We start from the raw sequence: 18,923 nt of genomic DNA, 5'->3' as shown, positions 1-18,923 counted from the left end.
CTAGTTCTGCATGGAACCAAACTTTATTAAGAACAAGTATGTAAGGATTTTGAGGGATCTAATTTTAAAAGCTCTACTTGTGTTTTTCTGTCTCCTCAGATCTCTGGAAAGTGATGTTCACAGTGAAGGATACACACTGGAGCTAGAATGCTGCTCCTCCTTGGACCAACTCTCGGACAAAAAAAAGATACCAGATTTTATTGAGAAAGTAAGTGTAAGGAAAGCAACTTGAAAAGGCCACAACAGGCCTAATAACTTCTGCTAGTTGTGTCCATCAGGGCAAATAGCCACTGCAAGTTCATCTTTCCTCCTCCTCCTCCCTGTCTTCTGTATATTTCAAATATTAACAAGGCGTCAGTAAAGTTTGCTACTCTTTTATTATTCCAATATCTGGATAGCATCTTCTCATTATAGTGACTGGTGAATCAAGTCATTGACCATTCTGTTATGAGAAAATGACTTACTGTACCACAGGGTGATTGATCTCAAGTAGATGTTAATTAACTTGTTTTACCACTGTAAAATCTATCCATGCACTGTAATTGACTGTTTTGCACAGTCTCAGCTAAAATAATATATTTTCATCTTGGTGCCAATTGTTCGGAATTATTTGAGTTCAACACTTGGATAATACAGTAGAGGCTCATTATTTCCCAGAGTTGTCCTTGCGTAGAATTATTTTAAGCCAGATGTGTTCAAACTTTTTCAGTCAAGCTCCCCCCTTACCAGTAATGGAATCTGTCTGCGCCCTTCCCCCTTTACTGCACAGCCAAGGCTTCCTCAGCAGCAGAGCTTGGGCTGAAGGCAGAGCTGGGGCTGGGGAAGGAGCTGTGGCTAGAATCAGAGCTGGTCTGTGGGTGGAGAGGGAATGAGGACAGAGCCAGGCTGGGGGCAGTGAGGAGCTGAGGCTGGGGTTGGAACTGGTCTGGCAGCAGAGAGGGAATGAGGGTGGAGCTGGGCCTGGAGGCGGAGCAGGACTGGGGGCTGAATGGGGTTGGGGAGTATTTTTTTAAGCTATATTTCAGCATCAGGTAAAGTTAGGTAGATCAATCAAACCTTTTGCCACCCAGAAAAGTACTGGTTTCCACAAACTCCGATTCATGCTGAGGAATTTAAAGAGAATACTCTTAATTGTGATTTGTTGCCTTTTTCCTACTGCTTGTGGTATCATATAATTTAATTAATTTGTAAATTGATCAGATTAAATCCAGTTTAGTGAACACCATTTCATTATTCATGGTTCAAATTATACATCCTCTGTTACTGGGTCTTGAAATAAATTACTAAAAAGCAATGACAAAATATTTACATTTTAATTGTGGTGAGTAGTTAGGAAAGCTAAATATTAGCCCCATACTCCTCTGAAGTCCAAATCTAACGGGAGTGATTTCTGGGAATGTGTCTAACATTATGAAAGAGTAAACCCAAGAAAGGGTGACGGTTCATCTTGTAATATAGTTATGGTTATAAATTTTAGATACGGGCTCAAACCAAAATCTAAACACACTTTATTTTGGGAAAGTTTGGATCTGAATCTGAATGTTGTGGACTGCATGTATTGAAATTTTTCAGAAATAACTTCTGTTATTTTAGTCACACTTACGTAAACCTGAAATAATGCAGTGGTGAATCGGTCTCAATATGTTTAAATTCGTCCTTCAGTTCTATGAGCTGTGCTATATAGAAGCCTGATATGCTGTGACCTGCTACCACTAGTAGTAATATGTCAATGCACACAGTTCCAGTAAAGGAGTGTGGCTAATATGAAAGCAAAATGATGGTCAAGAGCCACACACCTGTGCATGCACAAATACACCATAAATAAAGAAGTTTTCATTTTCTAGAATGTTTGTTTTTTTTCCCATGCTATCTTCAGAGATCTTTCTGTTGCTTGAATTCACTTGATTATTGGATTATACAAATACCGTTTGGAAAGATAATCATTGACATTTTGATATATAAAAGTGTATATTTATTGTAGTATATATCATTCATTTTTGGAGATTATTTGATATAGTAAAATTTGAAGTTCTTTGAAAACATTACTATCAGGTGCATGTTGTCTCACCATCTGTATCTGATTAAAAACAATGTGAAAATCTCTACACTTTCATGTATAACTAGTCCAGGAGGGGGGGGGGAGAAAAATTACTTGATTGAGAGTAGGAATTAATTGTCATATTAACTAATTGAACAACAAAAATGTCCATTGCTTTTCAGGATGAAAAAAATAGATTTTTAAAACCAAATCAATAAAAAAAACCCCAAAAACAATAAGTTCTCATTCAAAGAAATTGGGATAAAAAATGTAACCAATTGATGGTGGGGTTTGTGACTGGTCACCTCTAGTGTGTCACCTGGAACTGGGGTACAGCTGAGCCCTCTCTTTTACCAATCTGAGTTCCCTCTCACACTGTGACATTGTGACAAGCTGCAAAGCCCTCCAAGCTTGCGCTCACACCAACATCCACTGGCAAGTGCCGTACCCAACTGTGTTCATAAGTGCTCTGGCCAGCCACTGCATGAACCAACAATAGAAAATCTACAGCCAAAATACCCCCCGCGCCCCAGCCTAGGACCCTGGAGCTGTACCATCCTACCCTCGTTAAAATTTGACCAGTATGAATTTATTACCCAATCTGCCCCTCCTTTGATGTGAAGAGGACGATGCACAAGCCCTTGTTAACTGAGCTGAGATTTTTCCCTAAACGCTTCACTGAAAAACAAACAGATTTATTAACTACAGAAAGATTTTAATTGATTATAAATAATAGCAAACAGATCAAAGTAGATTACCATAAGAAATAAAACAAAACCACAATATAAGCCTAATGTACTAGTTAGGATTTAAATCACTTAGGCCTGGGCTACACTAGCGGGGGGGTTTGAACTAAGATACTTCGTATTTAACTTCCACTTACCTGGCTGTCCTCACAGCGGCAAGTCGACTGCCGCGGCTCCCCCATTGACTCCGCTAGCTCCTCCTGCTGAGGTGGAGTGCGGGCGTCAATTAGCGGATCTATTTATCATGTCCAGACGAGACGTGATAAATCGATCCCCAATACATCAAACACTACCCGCTGATCTGGCGGGTAGTATAGACGTATCCTTAGATAGTATAAGCAGATTAGCTTTTGCATACAAAGGCAGGCTTCCTTCCTTCCTGCCAGGGACCAGCACTCTCCCCTGGTTCAGTCTTTTTTCCTCCAGACTTCCAGGTGTTGTGTTGTGGGGAGAGTGAGGTCCAGTCATGATGTCACTTCCCCCTTTATATCTTATTTCAACTTGCTGGAAAGCTCTTTTTCTGTGACCTAGGTCAAACAGTTCCCATTGTGTAGTGCTATCTCTGAGAGGTTTCTATTGTACACAGTTCCTGGGGTAATCCTTGTGCTTGTGCATATGTCCTCAATAAGCCATCAACATTGTTTGGCCTTTTTATTGTTTACCTGAAAGGCTGCTTGTGGGTGTTCTCAACCTCACATGTTTCAGTATCACATACATAGCCAAACTTCATAACTTAAAATACAATGATAGCACATACAAACTAATGAGATGTTAACGTCTAGCAGATCAAGACTTTTAGGATGATACCTCACAAGGCATACGTTGTATAAAACATTGCAAAATTATATGATGGTGAATATGGGGATGCCTGGGTGGCACAGGGTTGTTGGTTGTTTTAAAAAGAGAACACCACCAGTAATCTCCCCAAACCATGAAACACAATACAAACGATTTAATTTGTGATTATTGAATATTCAGATCCTCAGTCATGTGGATTCCTACTACCTTTTCAGTGACTTTTCTTGGAATGGAGATTTTTTTCCAGTAACTTAATTTCTCTATGAGTTTGATTATGCAATGCTGAACGAGGGTGATTAACCTTGACTTTGAGCAAAGGAACATCTTTGATAGTGTCTATCCTCAGTTAACTCTCAGCTTCACTCCAGACACTAGCCATCACATTGCACACAACTGGACTATTTGTTCCTGGAAAATGCAGGGGAAATTCTGCTTGGTATAGCCATAGGTCTTGAACAAACATTGGCAGTTATAAAAAGAAAAAAAACAAAAAAAAGTTTTGATCGATTAAAGAACAACAGGATATTTCACTTGAAAGACACTGAGACGTGATGTGAGCATATGTTCTCTTTACTTGAAAACAAAACAAGAAGCCCAAGAAAATCCTTCAATTCCATCTGTATTGTAGGTATAACTCATGTTAGGAATCCTCTATGATGGGACCTCCCTCTAGCCTCCCACTTTTCCTTATATTCTGATCTCCCATAAATGATCTAACATGGCTAGATATGTGAAGGAAGTGTTATGGAGACAAACATTGAAGGAAATGTTATGGAACCACATGGAGACAGAAGTGTATGGAAGGGGAAACTGGACTGATGTCTGTAGGAAAGAGAGAGTAATTTTCAAAATGTGTCAATATGTGAATACCAAGCTATGCAAAATAGATATGCTGCTCTCAGGACTTTTGCTTTACACGTCAATCTGCGATCCTCTTCTGTAGAAGTTCTATAACAAACATAGAGGATTCATACATTCCAGATCGATTCTGGAAAGGAGTGAAGCATTCATGGTTAGAAAGCAGTTGGTAGTTGTGATTCATTTTCTGCATCATTGTTGTTCTCCTCTTTGGCAGTAAAAAATTGCTGATATGCATCATTCTGCACCTTTGTCTCCTAGCCAAATAATGTTCTACTCTGTAGAAAGCTTTCAGTTTGATCCCACTGCAGAGGTTGGACAGCCTGCTTCTCTCTCCCTCAGCTTCTATGAACTCAGTATCCTTCACTGTTCCACTTGTGATTGGCCTGGGGAAGGCTGGACCCAAAATCACAATCTGAAACCCAGTGGTGGCCATCATCATCCTTGGATCTCTCCAACCACACCCAAGTCTTACTCCAATGCTCTGTCCACTTTCTCTGAGGTGTCCATAAGATGAGGCTTATTGTATTTAACTGGTCTTCAGCAGAATGAACACCATATACAACCTGATCATGGCTGTAACTCATGACATTAAACTCACTGTGTATCACTGAAATCTGGCTAGATGACTCTGGTGGACCTGTACTAACAGCTGGTGCCAAGGTGTAACCTTGTGATGCCTGACTCTAGGGGGGACAAGGAAGGAGTAGCAGCCATAGTTTTGCACTCTCCACAGTGGGCTAATTCAAGTGTGTTTGCATGGTGTGTGAATTCCAGGTTAAAGAGTAGCCATGTAATACTTGTATATAACCACACTCCTGTGGATTTCCTACTGGAGCTTATCAAGCCTGTTTTTAGCGTCCCCCTGTAGTCTTAGGCTACTTCAGTGACCACACAGATGACATCTCCACCACTGGCTCAAAATCTGTCCATGTTCAACATGGGTTTCTTCCCATTGATCTCCTGAGTAAATCATATAGCCAGACGCACCCTGGACCTGAACTTGACTGCTGGCTGTACTCATCTTCTACAAATGGAAGTGCTGAGCCAGGGCAGTGATAGTCCCCCCTCCGAGACAGTAGAACGCAATGAGATTCCAGGCAGTCTGGAGGAGGCATACCATACAACTGCCAGATGACTAGGACATTACAATCATCTGCTATCCATAGTCATTGATTTACTTAACCCCAGGAGTCAGCACCCCACCCAGGTCTCAATGGCTCAAAGGCAAGCTGAAACAGATGAAACAGGAGGGTAGGATAATGGACTATTGCTGGAGGAATGGCAGCTTTAAATCTGTGGGACAGGATCACAAGACAATTGTACATATCTTTGCCAGAATGATGTAGGAAAGCAAAGAAATCCTTCTCGTCCTCCATCATTGTCGCCGCATAGTTACAATAGTGGAGCAGTTCCAGAAGCACCTTTCTCCTTAAATCCATGAAAGGGCAGATAGATGGGGAAGACTGCAGTTGTGTCATAGGACAGGTGGGGCATTAGACAAGATACATGTGTATTAACTGGAGAGGAGGATAGGCTAAAGAGCTTCACTCTGTAGTATATTTAAAAACAACTTTGTTTTTAAGTAAAAAGTACTAACACTTTGATTTCTAATCAATTATTTATATATTCTACAAAAAAAACCACAAAAAATCTTTCAGACTGTTTTATTTGTTAGATGGCTAATCCTGATTTCATCCAGTTTTGGGTCCTTTTATTCCACATCTCTAATTCTTCATTGCTAGTACTCTGCTTTGGACTTAACCCGCTTTTCAGCGAAAAAAAATAGCTGGCCATGGCAATTTTTGGAGTCTATTAATGCTGTTGCTGGGCTAGTTGATGGTTTGCTGCATAGTGGTACAAAAAGCTCTTCCCTGCATTCTCTGAGTACATTGTCTCTGTCAAAGCTCAGTAGAAAAATATTTTGTAAGAAAATCAAAACATTATTCTATAGTTTAAACTGGCACTCTTGATGTGCTTTTTGTTTAGAAATTTATTACAGAGCCTATCAGATGATAGGCAGAGCAGGTGGAAATAAAAGGTGGAAAGGGAGAAGAATTTGGACCATGAGTATTGGTCGTAGGGGTTATTCTTCAAATGAATAAACAGTCTGAATGTACTTGAAAGGTTGGGAAATGACCCCTCTAGAATATCATTTATTACCCAGAGGGATTACTTATCTATATGTGATCTGAAACTCTTTCAAATCATTTCCATCCTTCAGAAGAAACTTCCCTTCGTTCTCAAGTGTATGTACAAGAGAACAATACATTTATTTCTGTAACACATTGTAATGAATACCATCTCAGACCAGCTTTGTTTTCTGCATGTTTTCAGTGCAGAGTGGTGCTTAATTTTTTTAAATGTGGGTTCCTGGTGTAGATATGATCTAGAAGCAAGGGTTAAAAGTGGACAGCAATGGCCCAGCTGTGTGCTGTCTGCTGCAATAATGGTATTTGTCGAAGTGTGTTTTGTTAACATTTTGAAAGAATATGTAAAACAAAGTATGGGGAAAAATCACATATACTGTATGTTAAGCAGTATAGTGTGAAGGGGAACAGCTGTTCTTGGTTAAACTTCTTTCAATGTGAGTTCTTTTGACTCAGCCATTTAACTCTGGTGATGAGATATAAGCTCGATGAATGTCACAAAACTATTTTCATGATGTTCCCAGGGGCCTTGATGTGCTTTTGGAATCCTTTGCCCCAGCAGATTTTGGGGCCATCCTCTTGACCAGGGTAAAAATAGTTGTTGTGAAATATACAGCGTATGTCTTCAGTGTTCCAGTAGTTGTCTGGAAAAAAAGAAAATATTTGGAAACAGTAGATCTGTTTGTATTCGGTATTGTCCTGAGGGAAGGTATGGGCAAATTGTTCAGTCTGTTGAACTGCAGCTTCTACTGTAGATACTAAATGGTTGTTAGGTGAAAGCAAGTATGGTTTAGGCTGATATTCTCAGGTTAAAAATAACGCTTAATTCCTTCAAATAACATCGTAGATCCCTAAAACTAAGACAACTTGTAATATCTAATTTATGTCCATTACACTTTGTGTTTTTCCCAGCTTGGATAATAAAGATACACTAAGTCAGTGTTTAGTATTGTGTCAGCTGACTATGAGTAAACCCAGCATAGAACACCGTTTGTCATGATATACACTGACCACTAAATCGTACTCAGCCAGCTGACATGGTTGTTGAAATCAATTTTCAAACTTGTATTTGCATAAATCTTTACTTGTTCCCTATTTATATTCACCCATTAGAAACTGTGTTTTTTAACAGTTGATTCAGATTCAAGGCGGTGTTCAGACTTCAGAGCTACAGTCACAAATCTGTAGCTTTATATCAAGCCATTAAGAAACCTCCAGCAGGTCACTGGTAAGATTTATCCAAAGTGACCTGTGGTTAAAGCGCATGCAGAGGTTGATGGGGACTGAGGAGAAGGATGCTTGAAGCCTGGAGAACATTCCAGGTATATACCAGTTTTAAAGAGTAAATCTTAGACAAAGTAAGGCTATGGCTAGGGTGAGGTGGGTTTTTTTGAAGTTCTAGCACCCATGCTAGCTCTGGGTTATAGTAGCCGCTAGAATTCTTATAATTATGTCAACACTACTCTTATGACACAGTGGTATATACACTTGTGGACAGTCTCCACTAGTGCTCTCACCACTGCTATCTCTAATGGAGCTTGCACTGGCGCTAGGACCATAAATTTCAGAAGAATCTTATTTCAGGCAAGATCACTGACAGCGTGGTTGGGCTCTATTGAGATGGATAAATCCCTGATCTCTGTTATTGTACCACAATCTTAACTTTCAACTCCTGTTACTATTGCAGTATCCAGTGCTTACTTAAGCAAATCTCCTTTGACTTCAGTGGAAGTTTTGCTTGACAGGATACTAAGTTATTTGGGGCCACTAAGGTTGGAGCCTTTGCTGAGCAAAAATTGCCATTCATACTAAATTGTTTGATAAGTTTGTGAAGTGAAAAATTCACAAACTTTCAGAGATCCTCATGCCACAAACCAAAGTCACACATTCATATCTGAGGGTATAATTTCAGTCCTAACATGAGATCGTCAGATTTGTTTTGATGTGGATGTAAGATGGAATGTAAAGTGAAATGTGCTTGTACACTGCCCCGCCAAGCCTTGTTTTTTAGTCCATTTCATCCCCATCAGAAATGTACCATATGTTGGACATCTGGAAAACCTGATATAGTATTTCAGATTAATAATATATAAAACTATTGAGCTGGTATCTCTTTGCCATTTGGTAAGTGTAACAGAACAGCATTATGTCCCTGCTCTCTGGAATCACAGAAACCTGCTCAGACTCTGCCGGTTGGATAGTCATATTTTGTAGTTTATGACCCCACCACCCACACCTTTATAGTCTAGCGCAGTAATGCTATTTACAGCATCCTCTGTACCTTCAGCCTTTTCCCTGGGGCCTGGCAGGAACAGAGGGTATTCCCCAAGAGCTCTATCAGCCTAAGCTCAGCTAACCCTGTTCATCTGCCCGGTGCTTCCTTCCTGTGCCTTTTTATCAATCCTCAACTGATGGACTAGTTAATCCTTTAGCTCACCTAGACAGCCAGCCTGGTTTGCCAATTACATTACATTCCCCAGTCAGACCTCCCTGGGGAAAGGAATTAGTGCCAGAGTGATCAGAGTGCTGGCTCACCTGCCCGTTCCCAGCTTGTGGGTGAGCTTGCGCCTGCCCACCCCCAGAACTCATTAGGTGCTAGCTCCCAGCACTCTGTCACTTTCTGCAACATAACATTCAGGATGCAAAAGTGTTGGAAGTATAAAGTTTAACACTGTTTCTGAATGGTTATAAAAGTAACTAAAAAAATCTTCCTTCATGCCATTGGCTGTGCTTAGCCTATTTTAAAATGAGGCTTAAAGCCTGGCTTATTGTTTCTGTTTAGGAAATGAGCATGGGGATAGCAGACTTACAGAAAATGTCCAAGACTAACTAAAAGCTGCTTTTAATTGTAAATATCTTTTTTTCAGAAACAAATACAGAAACCAAAAAAGGGGAGGTTTGGTATTTATGATAAAATATGCACCAATAAATCGCAATAAGGAATGATCCAGTTGTAATGCTGTAGCCTGGAACAGCATTTTGATACCAATTCCTGATATACAGTACATACTATTCTCCTTGCTCCCCACCAGCATGTACTCTTTGCCTCTAGACCTTTGAGGGTATATCAGTTATCAAAGTACATTTGTATGACTTGTGACAGGGACTTGAGAGATGACCATGGGCTCGCTTCTTTATGTGCATTAGGTGTATGATACCTGCTCTGAAGTTGTTATAAAAAATTATAAATATTTATTTTATTAACTGGGACAGCCTAGACTTGATTTTTTAAAATATCTTTTGACCAAATTTGACCAGCCCATTGTTTCTAGTGCAATGTATTTTCTAATCAGCAGCGCTAAGTAGCAACTTTCTGTCTCCGAACTTATTACTGGCCTAACCTAATGCACGTGGCTTTTGGAAAATTGATGGGTTGTTACTAGAGAGTGACTTTTTTCCTCTGTCCAAATGGAATTCTGCTTCATCTGTTCTCTGCAAATGTTTTCTGTTGTTTGTTTTGTGTTAGCAACAGTCCCCTTTAATTGGTTGCTACTACATTCACTGGGCACCTTATTCTAGCATGAATCATACACCAAACCAGTCTATAAAGCCTTAATGAAATAACCACTCAGTTGTAATGATTAGTTTCTCAAAAATTATTACCTAAGTCACCAGGGAGTCTCAACCTCAGAAACTCTGCCAGCTGTGATGAATTAGAGTATACTGGTGGCATTAGTACAATGTATATTTACTCTGAATGCATGCCAAGAAATTCCAGCTCCTGGCATCAAAAAGTTAAGAGAAGTTTAGAACACGGGTCTTGTTAAAATCAACTGTATTTGTGCTTGAAAGCCCTTTCCAAGAGATGGGCTTTCATTACTAAATTGTTCTGCTGTAATTTCCGTGCTTGTTGATTTAGATGAAATACTGTTCTGAACTTGAATGAAATGTTTGACCTGCAAATGTCAGCCTATGGGAGAAATTCTCAGACTATTATTGTGAACAATTAGAGAAACTGGCAAAAAAAAAAGAAAAAAGTATGCTACCCAGTGTTTCTATGTGTACTCTTTATGTTTCTGTATTGACAGCAGTGTCACCCATCCATTATACATCAGAGATTATTTTTTAGCAGTTCATAATGCAGTTATAAATATACAATCAAAAAAAAACTTGCCAGGTGATTTCATTTAAATAATTTGAAAAAAAAATTATAATTGTTCATTTATAAAACGAACAATGCCCCCAATTCCTAAAATGTGGATTTCTGTGATGGTTTTTGGTGCCTGTAACTCAAACAGATTATTTTTTGAAAATAGCATTTTGTAAATCAGCTATCCCACCATGAGATGTGATTTTACTACATCTTAAAAGCAAAGTTGGGATGGGTCTGTAATTAGATAGGAGATCTCCGAGGAAATCGCATGTGCCTCAGCAAGTAATTCAGTAGGCGGCACTCTGATCTATTTTCTTAGCATGATGTTTGGCCGCACTACACTGTGCTGCTGATAATGCCTTTTTTCAGCTGAGGCGTAAAACTAAAGTCCCAACCGCTTAGGAAATAATCCATGATGCTTTTCACAAGTGTTAGGAGGTGTTAGTCAAAGTGTCCTGGCCAAATTCCAACTTGGGTAATTACAGAAGAGATTTGATGAAGGTTTTGTTCCTGTTCCCACTTGAGTCCATGGGAGATTTGCCATTTACTTCACTGACAGCAATGGGTAAAGCTGTCGTTTTTTGTTTTGTTCTTCCTCAAGACACAATGCCATTTTTATGAAGCAAATTACATGGGCAGTATCAAATTCCAAAAACATATAGGTTGTGGCTACACATGAAACTTGCACCTGGTTAAACAGAACCTGTTTTAGAATTGATGTAATTAAATCAGTGCAAATCCATTAATATAAGACAGCTTTAAACTGATTTAAAATGTGTCTACGTAGGGATTTACACTGGTTGAACTAAACTGGTTTAAAAATTCTAGTTGAACAGGAATAAGTTGTGTATGTAGACCAGCCCATATTATAATGGCCCATATTAACTAAACAATGCTTTATAAGGTGCTAGAAATGTTTCTGTATGTATCCGAGGAATGAAACAAGAAATTTCTATACTTTTTTTTATCTTATTGGAGCTTCCCTTTGAAAAATTCCAAGAATTAAAGGCTAATTTGCGTATAACATGTTCAAAAACACAACAAATTTTAATAAAAGCTTCAGTCAATCTGCAGCATGTATTGTAGGGAAGTTTTTGTTATGTTGAGTTCATTCTGCAGCAGCATGCTGTACAGATGCAATTTCTGTGTTTTTATGCTTTTGTTTTTCTCATTTAGCAATAGAACATAACGTGAAAAGGACCTTTCACTGTTTGTGCTGTGGATTGGCACATAAAGACAACCAATTGTAATATTTGTCCAATCTGGAATACTTTCAGCACTAGCCTGCCAAAATGAAATAGTGTTCTTTTCATTCAGTTCAGCTTCTCTACATGTATTTCCCCCACGTTGATTCTAAATTGTGCATTTGCAGGGATATTTTCCTCAAAGGCTGGTATGTTGGAACAGATTTGATTTCCTTTATGATGCCTTGACGGGTTAAAAAAGTCTGCATTTCTTCAAAGAATTTTGCAGTTGGCTTACAAGCATTTTGTTCCATGTAGTCACACAGCTTCTGGGCACAACCTCTCATGGTGTTGGGGAGATTTATTTGTTTATTTATTTAGAGCTCTGTTCTTATAAGCATATTCTATGACTTCTAGTAAGTGCACTCTCTCATCATGCACGCAGAGAGTTTTCATTTAATCTGCCTCGTGCATCTTAAATATAAAACAGCAGCATGCTTTGCTACCCTTTTATTATTACATTTGACTTTTTGTGATGAAGAAAAGTTGCAGCTCTAGCATGTACGGCACTTTCTTTTCTTGTTTTAAGAGAGGTAACCATCCAAGCAGTTTTCATGGTAGAAAATAACAAGGAAGCATATTCCATCTTTTGATAACTTGCTGGGTGGCAATACTGAAGATTTGTCTTCAGTCTGCGAGAGAAGCTTGTACCTGACTGTCCTTACAGAAGCAGTTGTGAATGCTACTTTTGCATCTACAATCAGGTTATTTACATTTGTAAAATAATTTGTCCAAAAAAGTTTAGCAGATGTGCTGCACAAGTTACACGCACTTCAGTCAGCAGCACAAGTTTCAGGCTTTCCCCCAAGCGCTTGCTTATGTCCTGTCACCAACTCAAATACCTTTGGTAGGAAGCATCAAACTTCAGATTATCGTGTATTAGCACCCACACCAGCTCCAGTATATTGCTTATGAAGCTTAGCTTTTTGTTGCCGTCAGCTGCTTCCCAGTCATTGAAGCTGAAATTTGGCATTCATGGTTTCAGCCTCAAAAGAAGTGGGGGTTGGGGAAGTTGATGATTGTCTATTTTTAAAAACAACAACAGATACAATGAAACAGAACCTATGCTGCAAGTAGCTTGAACTCATAAACATTCTGATTTCAAAAAATAGTTTAAAATTTAAGCAATGAAGTTCAGTGGGTAATTGAAACTTAAAATAAGGGTGAGCATGGTAAACCTCAGTGACCTTATGTATATATAAGTTTGAGATATTTACATTTGAAAAATAATTGCTGTATAAATGCAGTAATAACTTTTCAAAATATGAGAGATTTCAGTAAATACTAGCTGTTTGAAAATGCGTTAATCCAATCATGGCACAGAGGTTGTAAGACTCCATGCAGATGGCTTAAGTTGATTAGTTCACTAGGCCGACAAAACCTACATTTCTCAAGGCTCTAGGTAGGGTTCTAAGAATAAAATCAAATTCTAAATAAAAACTGCCTCATTCTGGAAATACAAAATGTTAGGAGTTGATTCTTTGATTTGTGCCAAGAGTCAGCTCCTACATGTTTCTGTGGAGAGTGGGGAGGAAACATTATTGTAGTAAAATGATACATCTGCTGATGTATTATACCTTTCATTGCACTGCTAGGGTAACACTTTCACTATCCCTGCCTCATTGAAATTAATTAGATGCTTGCCCCACTGATTTTATTGGGACCATGTACAATGGAATTTGAAACAAGGCACTATATCCTGATTGCTGCTTTACTGCTGATTAGTTTATTTGTAAAGTGCCTTGAAATAAATTCTATATGGATTTTTTCAGTCTCTACAATATGGTTACAATCCTAGGTTGATCATGATGAGAATATCAATCCATCCTCAGTTCTCCTCTGTCCCTTCTGAAAACAAGAGCCATTTTCCAAGAACAGATATTTCTAAGAACAAACACCTTTTCTGGATGTGTTGAGATCTTATCCCATTGCTGCAGTACCTGTGAATGCTGCTGCAATTCAATGCACAGTGTGTGTTAGCCTGCTGTGGGGTGACAGCCAGTGTTCCAAGATCAGTAAATTATGTACTGTGCTCAAACCCTGTACTGTACCCTGTACTGTGCTCAAATCCTGGCAGCTGCCTACTAGTTAAATTACTATGATTATCTGAGCTGACATTCTACTATACAAATGCAGTTTAGATTAGCACTGGAAGAGGAAGAGACTTTGTAACACTTGCTAATAATGAGTGTATTACAAGTATTTGTAAAATTGCAACAAGGAGTCGGACACATTAGGCTATCATGAGGGCATCATATTGTTTGCATGCACTTGGATCAACTGAGCAAGCCAGTCACACACTGACTTTCTTCTAGCCCAATATAAATAACATACTTCAGTTTATTTATAGATACCGCTAATGCTGTCCGGCTTTCTTCTATTAAATAGACCACTGTAATAGCATTTTTACTTTCCTACTAATTGAGATGAGATTGCACTGTGGTAATTATCCCATTTTAGCAATGAGCCTCACTCCAGTCAGCAGTTCCTGTCCATCTGCAAACTCGTCCTGCTGACTGTCACCCTATTTCCTGGGGAACCATGCTTCAGTTCCTACTATCACACTCTTTAAAGGTTAATTAAACATGAAAAATCCCAATGGTTTGAAAGAGGAAGTTCTCTGTCTTGATCAGATGTCACCTGTAGGTTGTGTATATATTCAGCACAGTAATGTGATTTTCAGGAAATAGATGATTCATAAAAAATGTCTGTGGGTGAGGGCAAAATGCAGAAATGAGCTTCCTCTTTATTTTTTAGTGTTAAATAAAATTGTTAATATCGCAACCTTCTTCCCCACCCACCTCACTTCCCAGTGTGGTAGAACTAATGTGGTGGGTTCGCTGGATAATTTATTCTCTCACTTGCAATGGAAAAGCCTGAGCTGCTTTTATTTAGGTTCATATTAATCAGAACTGTAGAGAATAAGCAGTATGCTCTGATTCTGCTGGATTATTTGCCTTGAAAACACAGTATTAGCCTGAGGTTGAAGAGCTCCTATATTTTGAGGCCTTTTCTTTTTATAATTTGGGGTTTTGCTTAAATCAAAATAACTAAGAATATGCACCACAAACGCACTAGTCACTAGTGTCTTTCTTCTCCCAGGGGGGATTCTGATGCATGAATTAGCAGCCAGTCTCCTCTCTCCCTGACACTGGTGTTGGAAGTTTTTCCCCTAGCAGTACCCGTAGGGGAGCGCTCCTAGTGACCCCTGGAGTGGCGCCTCCATGGTGCGATATAAGGGGTGCTGTGCGCTTTCCCAACCCTCATTTCCTTCTTGTAGCCAGTGAAGGTGCTTTGGAACGGCTCTGCTCCAGCTTTGCTGTAGCTTGTCCCAGGGCCGCCCAGAGGATTCAGGGGGCCTGGGGCAAAGCAGTTTCGGGGGCCCCTTCCATATAAAAAATTGCAATACTTATATTCTCGTGGGGGCCCCTGCAGGGCCTGGGCAAATTGCCCCACTTGCTCCCCCCATGGGTGGCCCTGGGAAAAATAAACCTTCCGCATCTTGGCACAAACCCAGTTTTGAGAAAACTTCTTTACAAGGTATCACTGGTTCTCAGAATCAGCGAGTGCTAAAAGGCACTAAAGCTCATTAAAAGGATTGGACAAATATTTTCCGTCAAAACTTTTTTTGGATCGAAAACTAAGGGTTTTTAAAAAGCAGAAAAAATCATAGATAATGTCTGCTTTCCTTCAAAATTTGTTGTGGTTCTTTTTGATTGAAAAGCTGAAATTAGTCTGCCAAAACCTGAATATGGTTTGGGGTTTCAGAAGTGTGTGACCAAGTATTTGCTGCTTGCTGTGTTTGATTGTTTAAAGAAACAATAAAAAATTCTGCTTAAAAAAAATCCATAACTTTTGAACCACCTCAGCTTGTGACCAAACTCCTGAGCCCATACAGCCAGAGATTTTTCCAGGTTTTTGATACTCTGCTGACTTCCTTGACTCATATCTGTCTCCATAACTTTGGGTTCATTTAAGTTAGAACATAAGAACAGCCATACTGGGTCAAACCAAAGGTCCATCCAGCCCAGTATCCTGTCTGCCGACAATGGCCAATGCCAAGTGCCCCAGAGGGAGTGAACCTAACAGGTAATGATCAAGTGATCTCTCTCCTGCCATCCATCTCCACCCTCTGACAAACAGAGGCTAGGCACACCATTCCTTTCCCATCCTGGCTAATAGCCATTAATGGACTTAACCTCCATGCATTTATCTGTTTCCTAGAGACTGGCTCCGTGGGGTCTCTCACAAACTGGAGACGGTTACTGTAGGTTTGTCTTTAGTATAGCTTATGTACATACTCCATGAACTGAGCATTTGAGCTTATTCCAGAATCCGGGATGAGCCTATATTGTGAAAACTGACATGCTCAAAATAGCACATGCATGTGAATGGACACAGGGTGCTAAAATTAAATTAACCCAGGGGGTCTCAAACTATGGGTCAGGACCCCTCAGGGGGTCACAAGGTTATTACTCGGGGTCATGAGCTGTCAGCCTCCACCTCAAACCCCACTTTGCCTCCAGCATTTAAAATAGTGTTAAATATAAAAAGTGTTTTCAATTCATAAGGGGGGGGTCGCACTCAGAGGTTTGCTATGTGAAAGGGGTCACCAGGACAAAAGTTTGAGAACCACTGAATTAACCCCTCTGAAGCCTCAGGGAATGCAGGGGAGGGGGGGGTCTCCCTTGGTAGGGTTGGGAAGGAGGTAGGTGGTGTAGGATATTGCTCTTTTCATGTGATCCCTCCCCCAGTGGCTAATTTTAAATGAAGCTACCCTCCCCTGACATGAATCTCCCTGTGGCACTGAAATTAAATATAGACTATAATTTGACATTTGAGAAGTGAAAGGGGTGGTAGCCCTAATGGAAAAGCTGACAGCTTGGCTCTTCTGCAAGCCTCAAACTGCTGAATGAGGTTTAGGGTAGGGAAGGCTGTGCCTCCCAAACAGGCTGGCCCTGCCGCCTATCTGACCTCACCTACTTCCTGTCCCCCCAACTGCCTGCCCCCCTAGAATCCCCGACCTATCCTGCTCCTTGCGCCCTCACTGTCCCCCAGAGACCCCACCCTCACCACCCCAGGACCCCACCCCTGCTCCCTGTCCCCTGCCTGCCCCAACCTGTATCCACCCCGCCACTGAGTCCTGACAGACCCTGGAACGCCTACAGTTCAACGCCCCCATTCCCTGTCCCCTGACCACCCCCCGAACCTCTGACCCCTCCCTGTCCTCTGACTGTCCCCGGGACTCCCTGCCCTTATCCAACACCCTCCCCCCGGCCCTGGCACCGGCCCCTTACCCCCGGCTCCCCCATCACCCAGAGCCTCAGTGGGTCGTATCCAGCAGTGTCCCTGAACAGCTGTGCGGCATGGCTCTGGCGACGACTGAGCTTCTCCCCACTCAGAGCCACGCAGTAAGTGGGCGGGGCTGTGAGATCTAGTGGGGCCTGAGCTCGCAGCCCCGCCCCCTTACCATGCGGCTCTGAGCGGGGAGGAGCTCAGGCCCCGCCGGAGACATGCTGCACTGCTGTTCAGGAACACTCCTGGATGCACTGAGGCTCCGGATGAGGGGCAGAGGCTGGGTCGGGCCGGGGCCAGGGTGGGAGCCTCACCCGTTCTTTTGGGAGCCCCTGTGGAGCCCGGGGCCTGGGGCACATTGCCCCACTTGCCCCTCCCCCCCCCAGCAGCCCTGGCTTGTCCCCAGATCTCCTGTTCATTCAGTGTATGTGACCTGTAATAAGTACTCGATTAGCTTTAGTTTAGTTTAGCTAGTGCGCCCAGGCCAGGGCATGCCCCGTGCCAAGGGTTTTAAGTCATGCAACACTTGTAGGCGCCGATGCCAGTGAGTGATCCACATGCGGACTGTTTACGCTGTTTGGGTGAAACTTGTCTCAGCAATCGCTGCAAGATTTGCAAGTTGTTTAAGCCTTGCACCGAGAGAGGGAGACATTAGCTCCAGGATATCCTCATAGAGTCGGCGTTGACCCCCGACCCTGGGACACCACTCTGAGTCAGCACCGGGCACCGTGATGTCAGTGTGCAGCAACCCCCAGGCACCATCTACCAGTCGGCACCACTCCCTGTCCATGGGCCGTGCCAAGAAGGCTAAGAAGAGGCCTTCTCCACCGCGGCACCGAAGTAAGACCCGTGTTGGGCAGCCCTTGATCCCTATCGGCCTCCTGGCCTTTGACTCAAGTCGAGTGGAGTAGCCCAGCCCATTCGGAGCAAGCTTCCCCAGATGTCCAGATGCCCTCCACACTAGAGGCCCTGCAAGCAACCCAGGACATTATATCCATGCCAGTACTAGGAGCACCGCCAGTGTTGGCCCCGTGGTCCAGAGGCAAGCCACCGCTCGGATGTCCGCAGTTACTCCTGATTCGGTACCAGTCATGGTCGAAGGAACATTCCCGACACCGTTCGCCGCTCAGCGACCATTCCATGTGTAGTCCACGTGGGTTGCCGTCGACTCCCACCAGGTTGTCTGGCTAGGTTCCGTCTGACTGAGACTCCAAGCGCCGCTCTGCCTCGAGGAGCGAGCACTGACAGGACTGAGGCAGATGCCACTGAGGGTCCTCATCTCAGAGGGGCAATTGTAGCCAGTCGCAACACGAACGTCGACGCCGTTCTCGTTCATTGTCTTGCTCCAGGACCCCGCCACGGCACTGCTCCACAGCCCTGGGCATTAATTGCTTGGAAATTGCCGTCACGGATCCACCCATCGGAGCCGATCACCGAGCAGCTGTTAGCCGTCAATCGAGGGGTCAGGCCAGCCAGGCTGAACAGCCGACTCCACTAGTGCCAGAGCAGGTGCAGTAGCACTGGGCCCCGTGGCCGGCCAAATGGTACCAGTGGGCACCGTGGCCCCCAATGCAGCCCCTGGTGGGGGTTCACTCAGTGGCCGGAGCCTCAGAAGAGCCATCAGCCTCTCTCTCCAGGCCTCTGAGGAAAGAGTCGGTGGGACGTACATCCTCAGCACTGTGCCTGGAGACCGACCAGGTG

At 42.1% G+C, this 18,923-nt stretch overlaps 1 protein-coding gene across 4 annotated transcripts in view; it reads left to right on the top strand.

The window, feature by feature from the left end:
* Window positions 1–18,923, top strand: part of RFTN1 (raftlin, lipid raft linker 1) — a 118,372-nt gene that overhangs the window by 52,682 nt on the left and 46,767 nt on the right. For all 4 annotated transcript variants that reach the window (XM_050938411.1, XM_050938412.1, XM_050938410.1 and 1 more), the window contains exon 4: window positions 100–208. In XM_050938411.1, coding sequence (XP_050794368.1) covers window positions 100–208 — 109 coding nt within the window. The remainder of the gene's footprint in view (window positions 1–99; window positions 209–18,923) is intronic.

The sequence above is a fragment of the Gopherus flavomarginatus genome, chromosome 2 (assembly GCF_025201925.1).
Source record: "Gopherus flavomarginatus isolate rGopFla2 chromosome 2, rGopFla2.mat.asm, whole genome shotgun sequence".
In the NCBI taxonomy this organism is placed as follows: Eukaryota; Metazoa; Chordata; order Testudines; family Testudinidae; genus Gopherus; species Gopherus flavomarginatus.
This window is presented reverse-complemented; position numbering and strand designations above follow the sequence as displayed.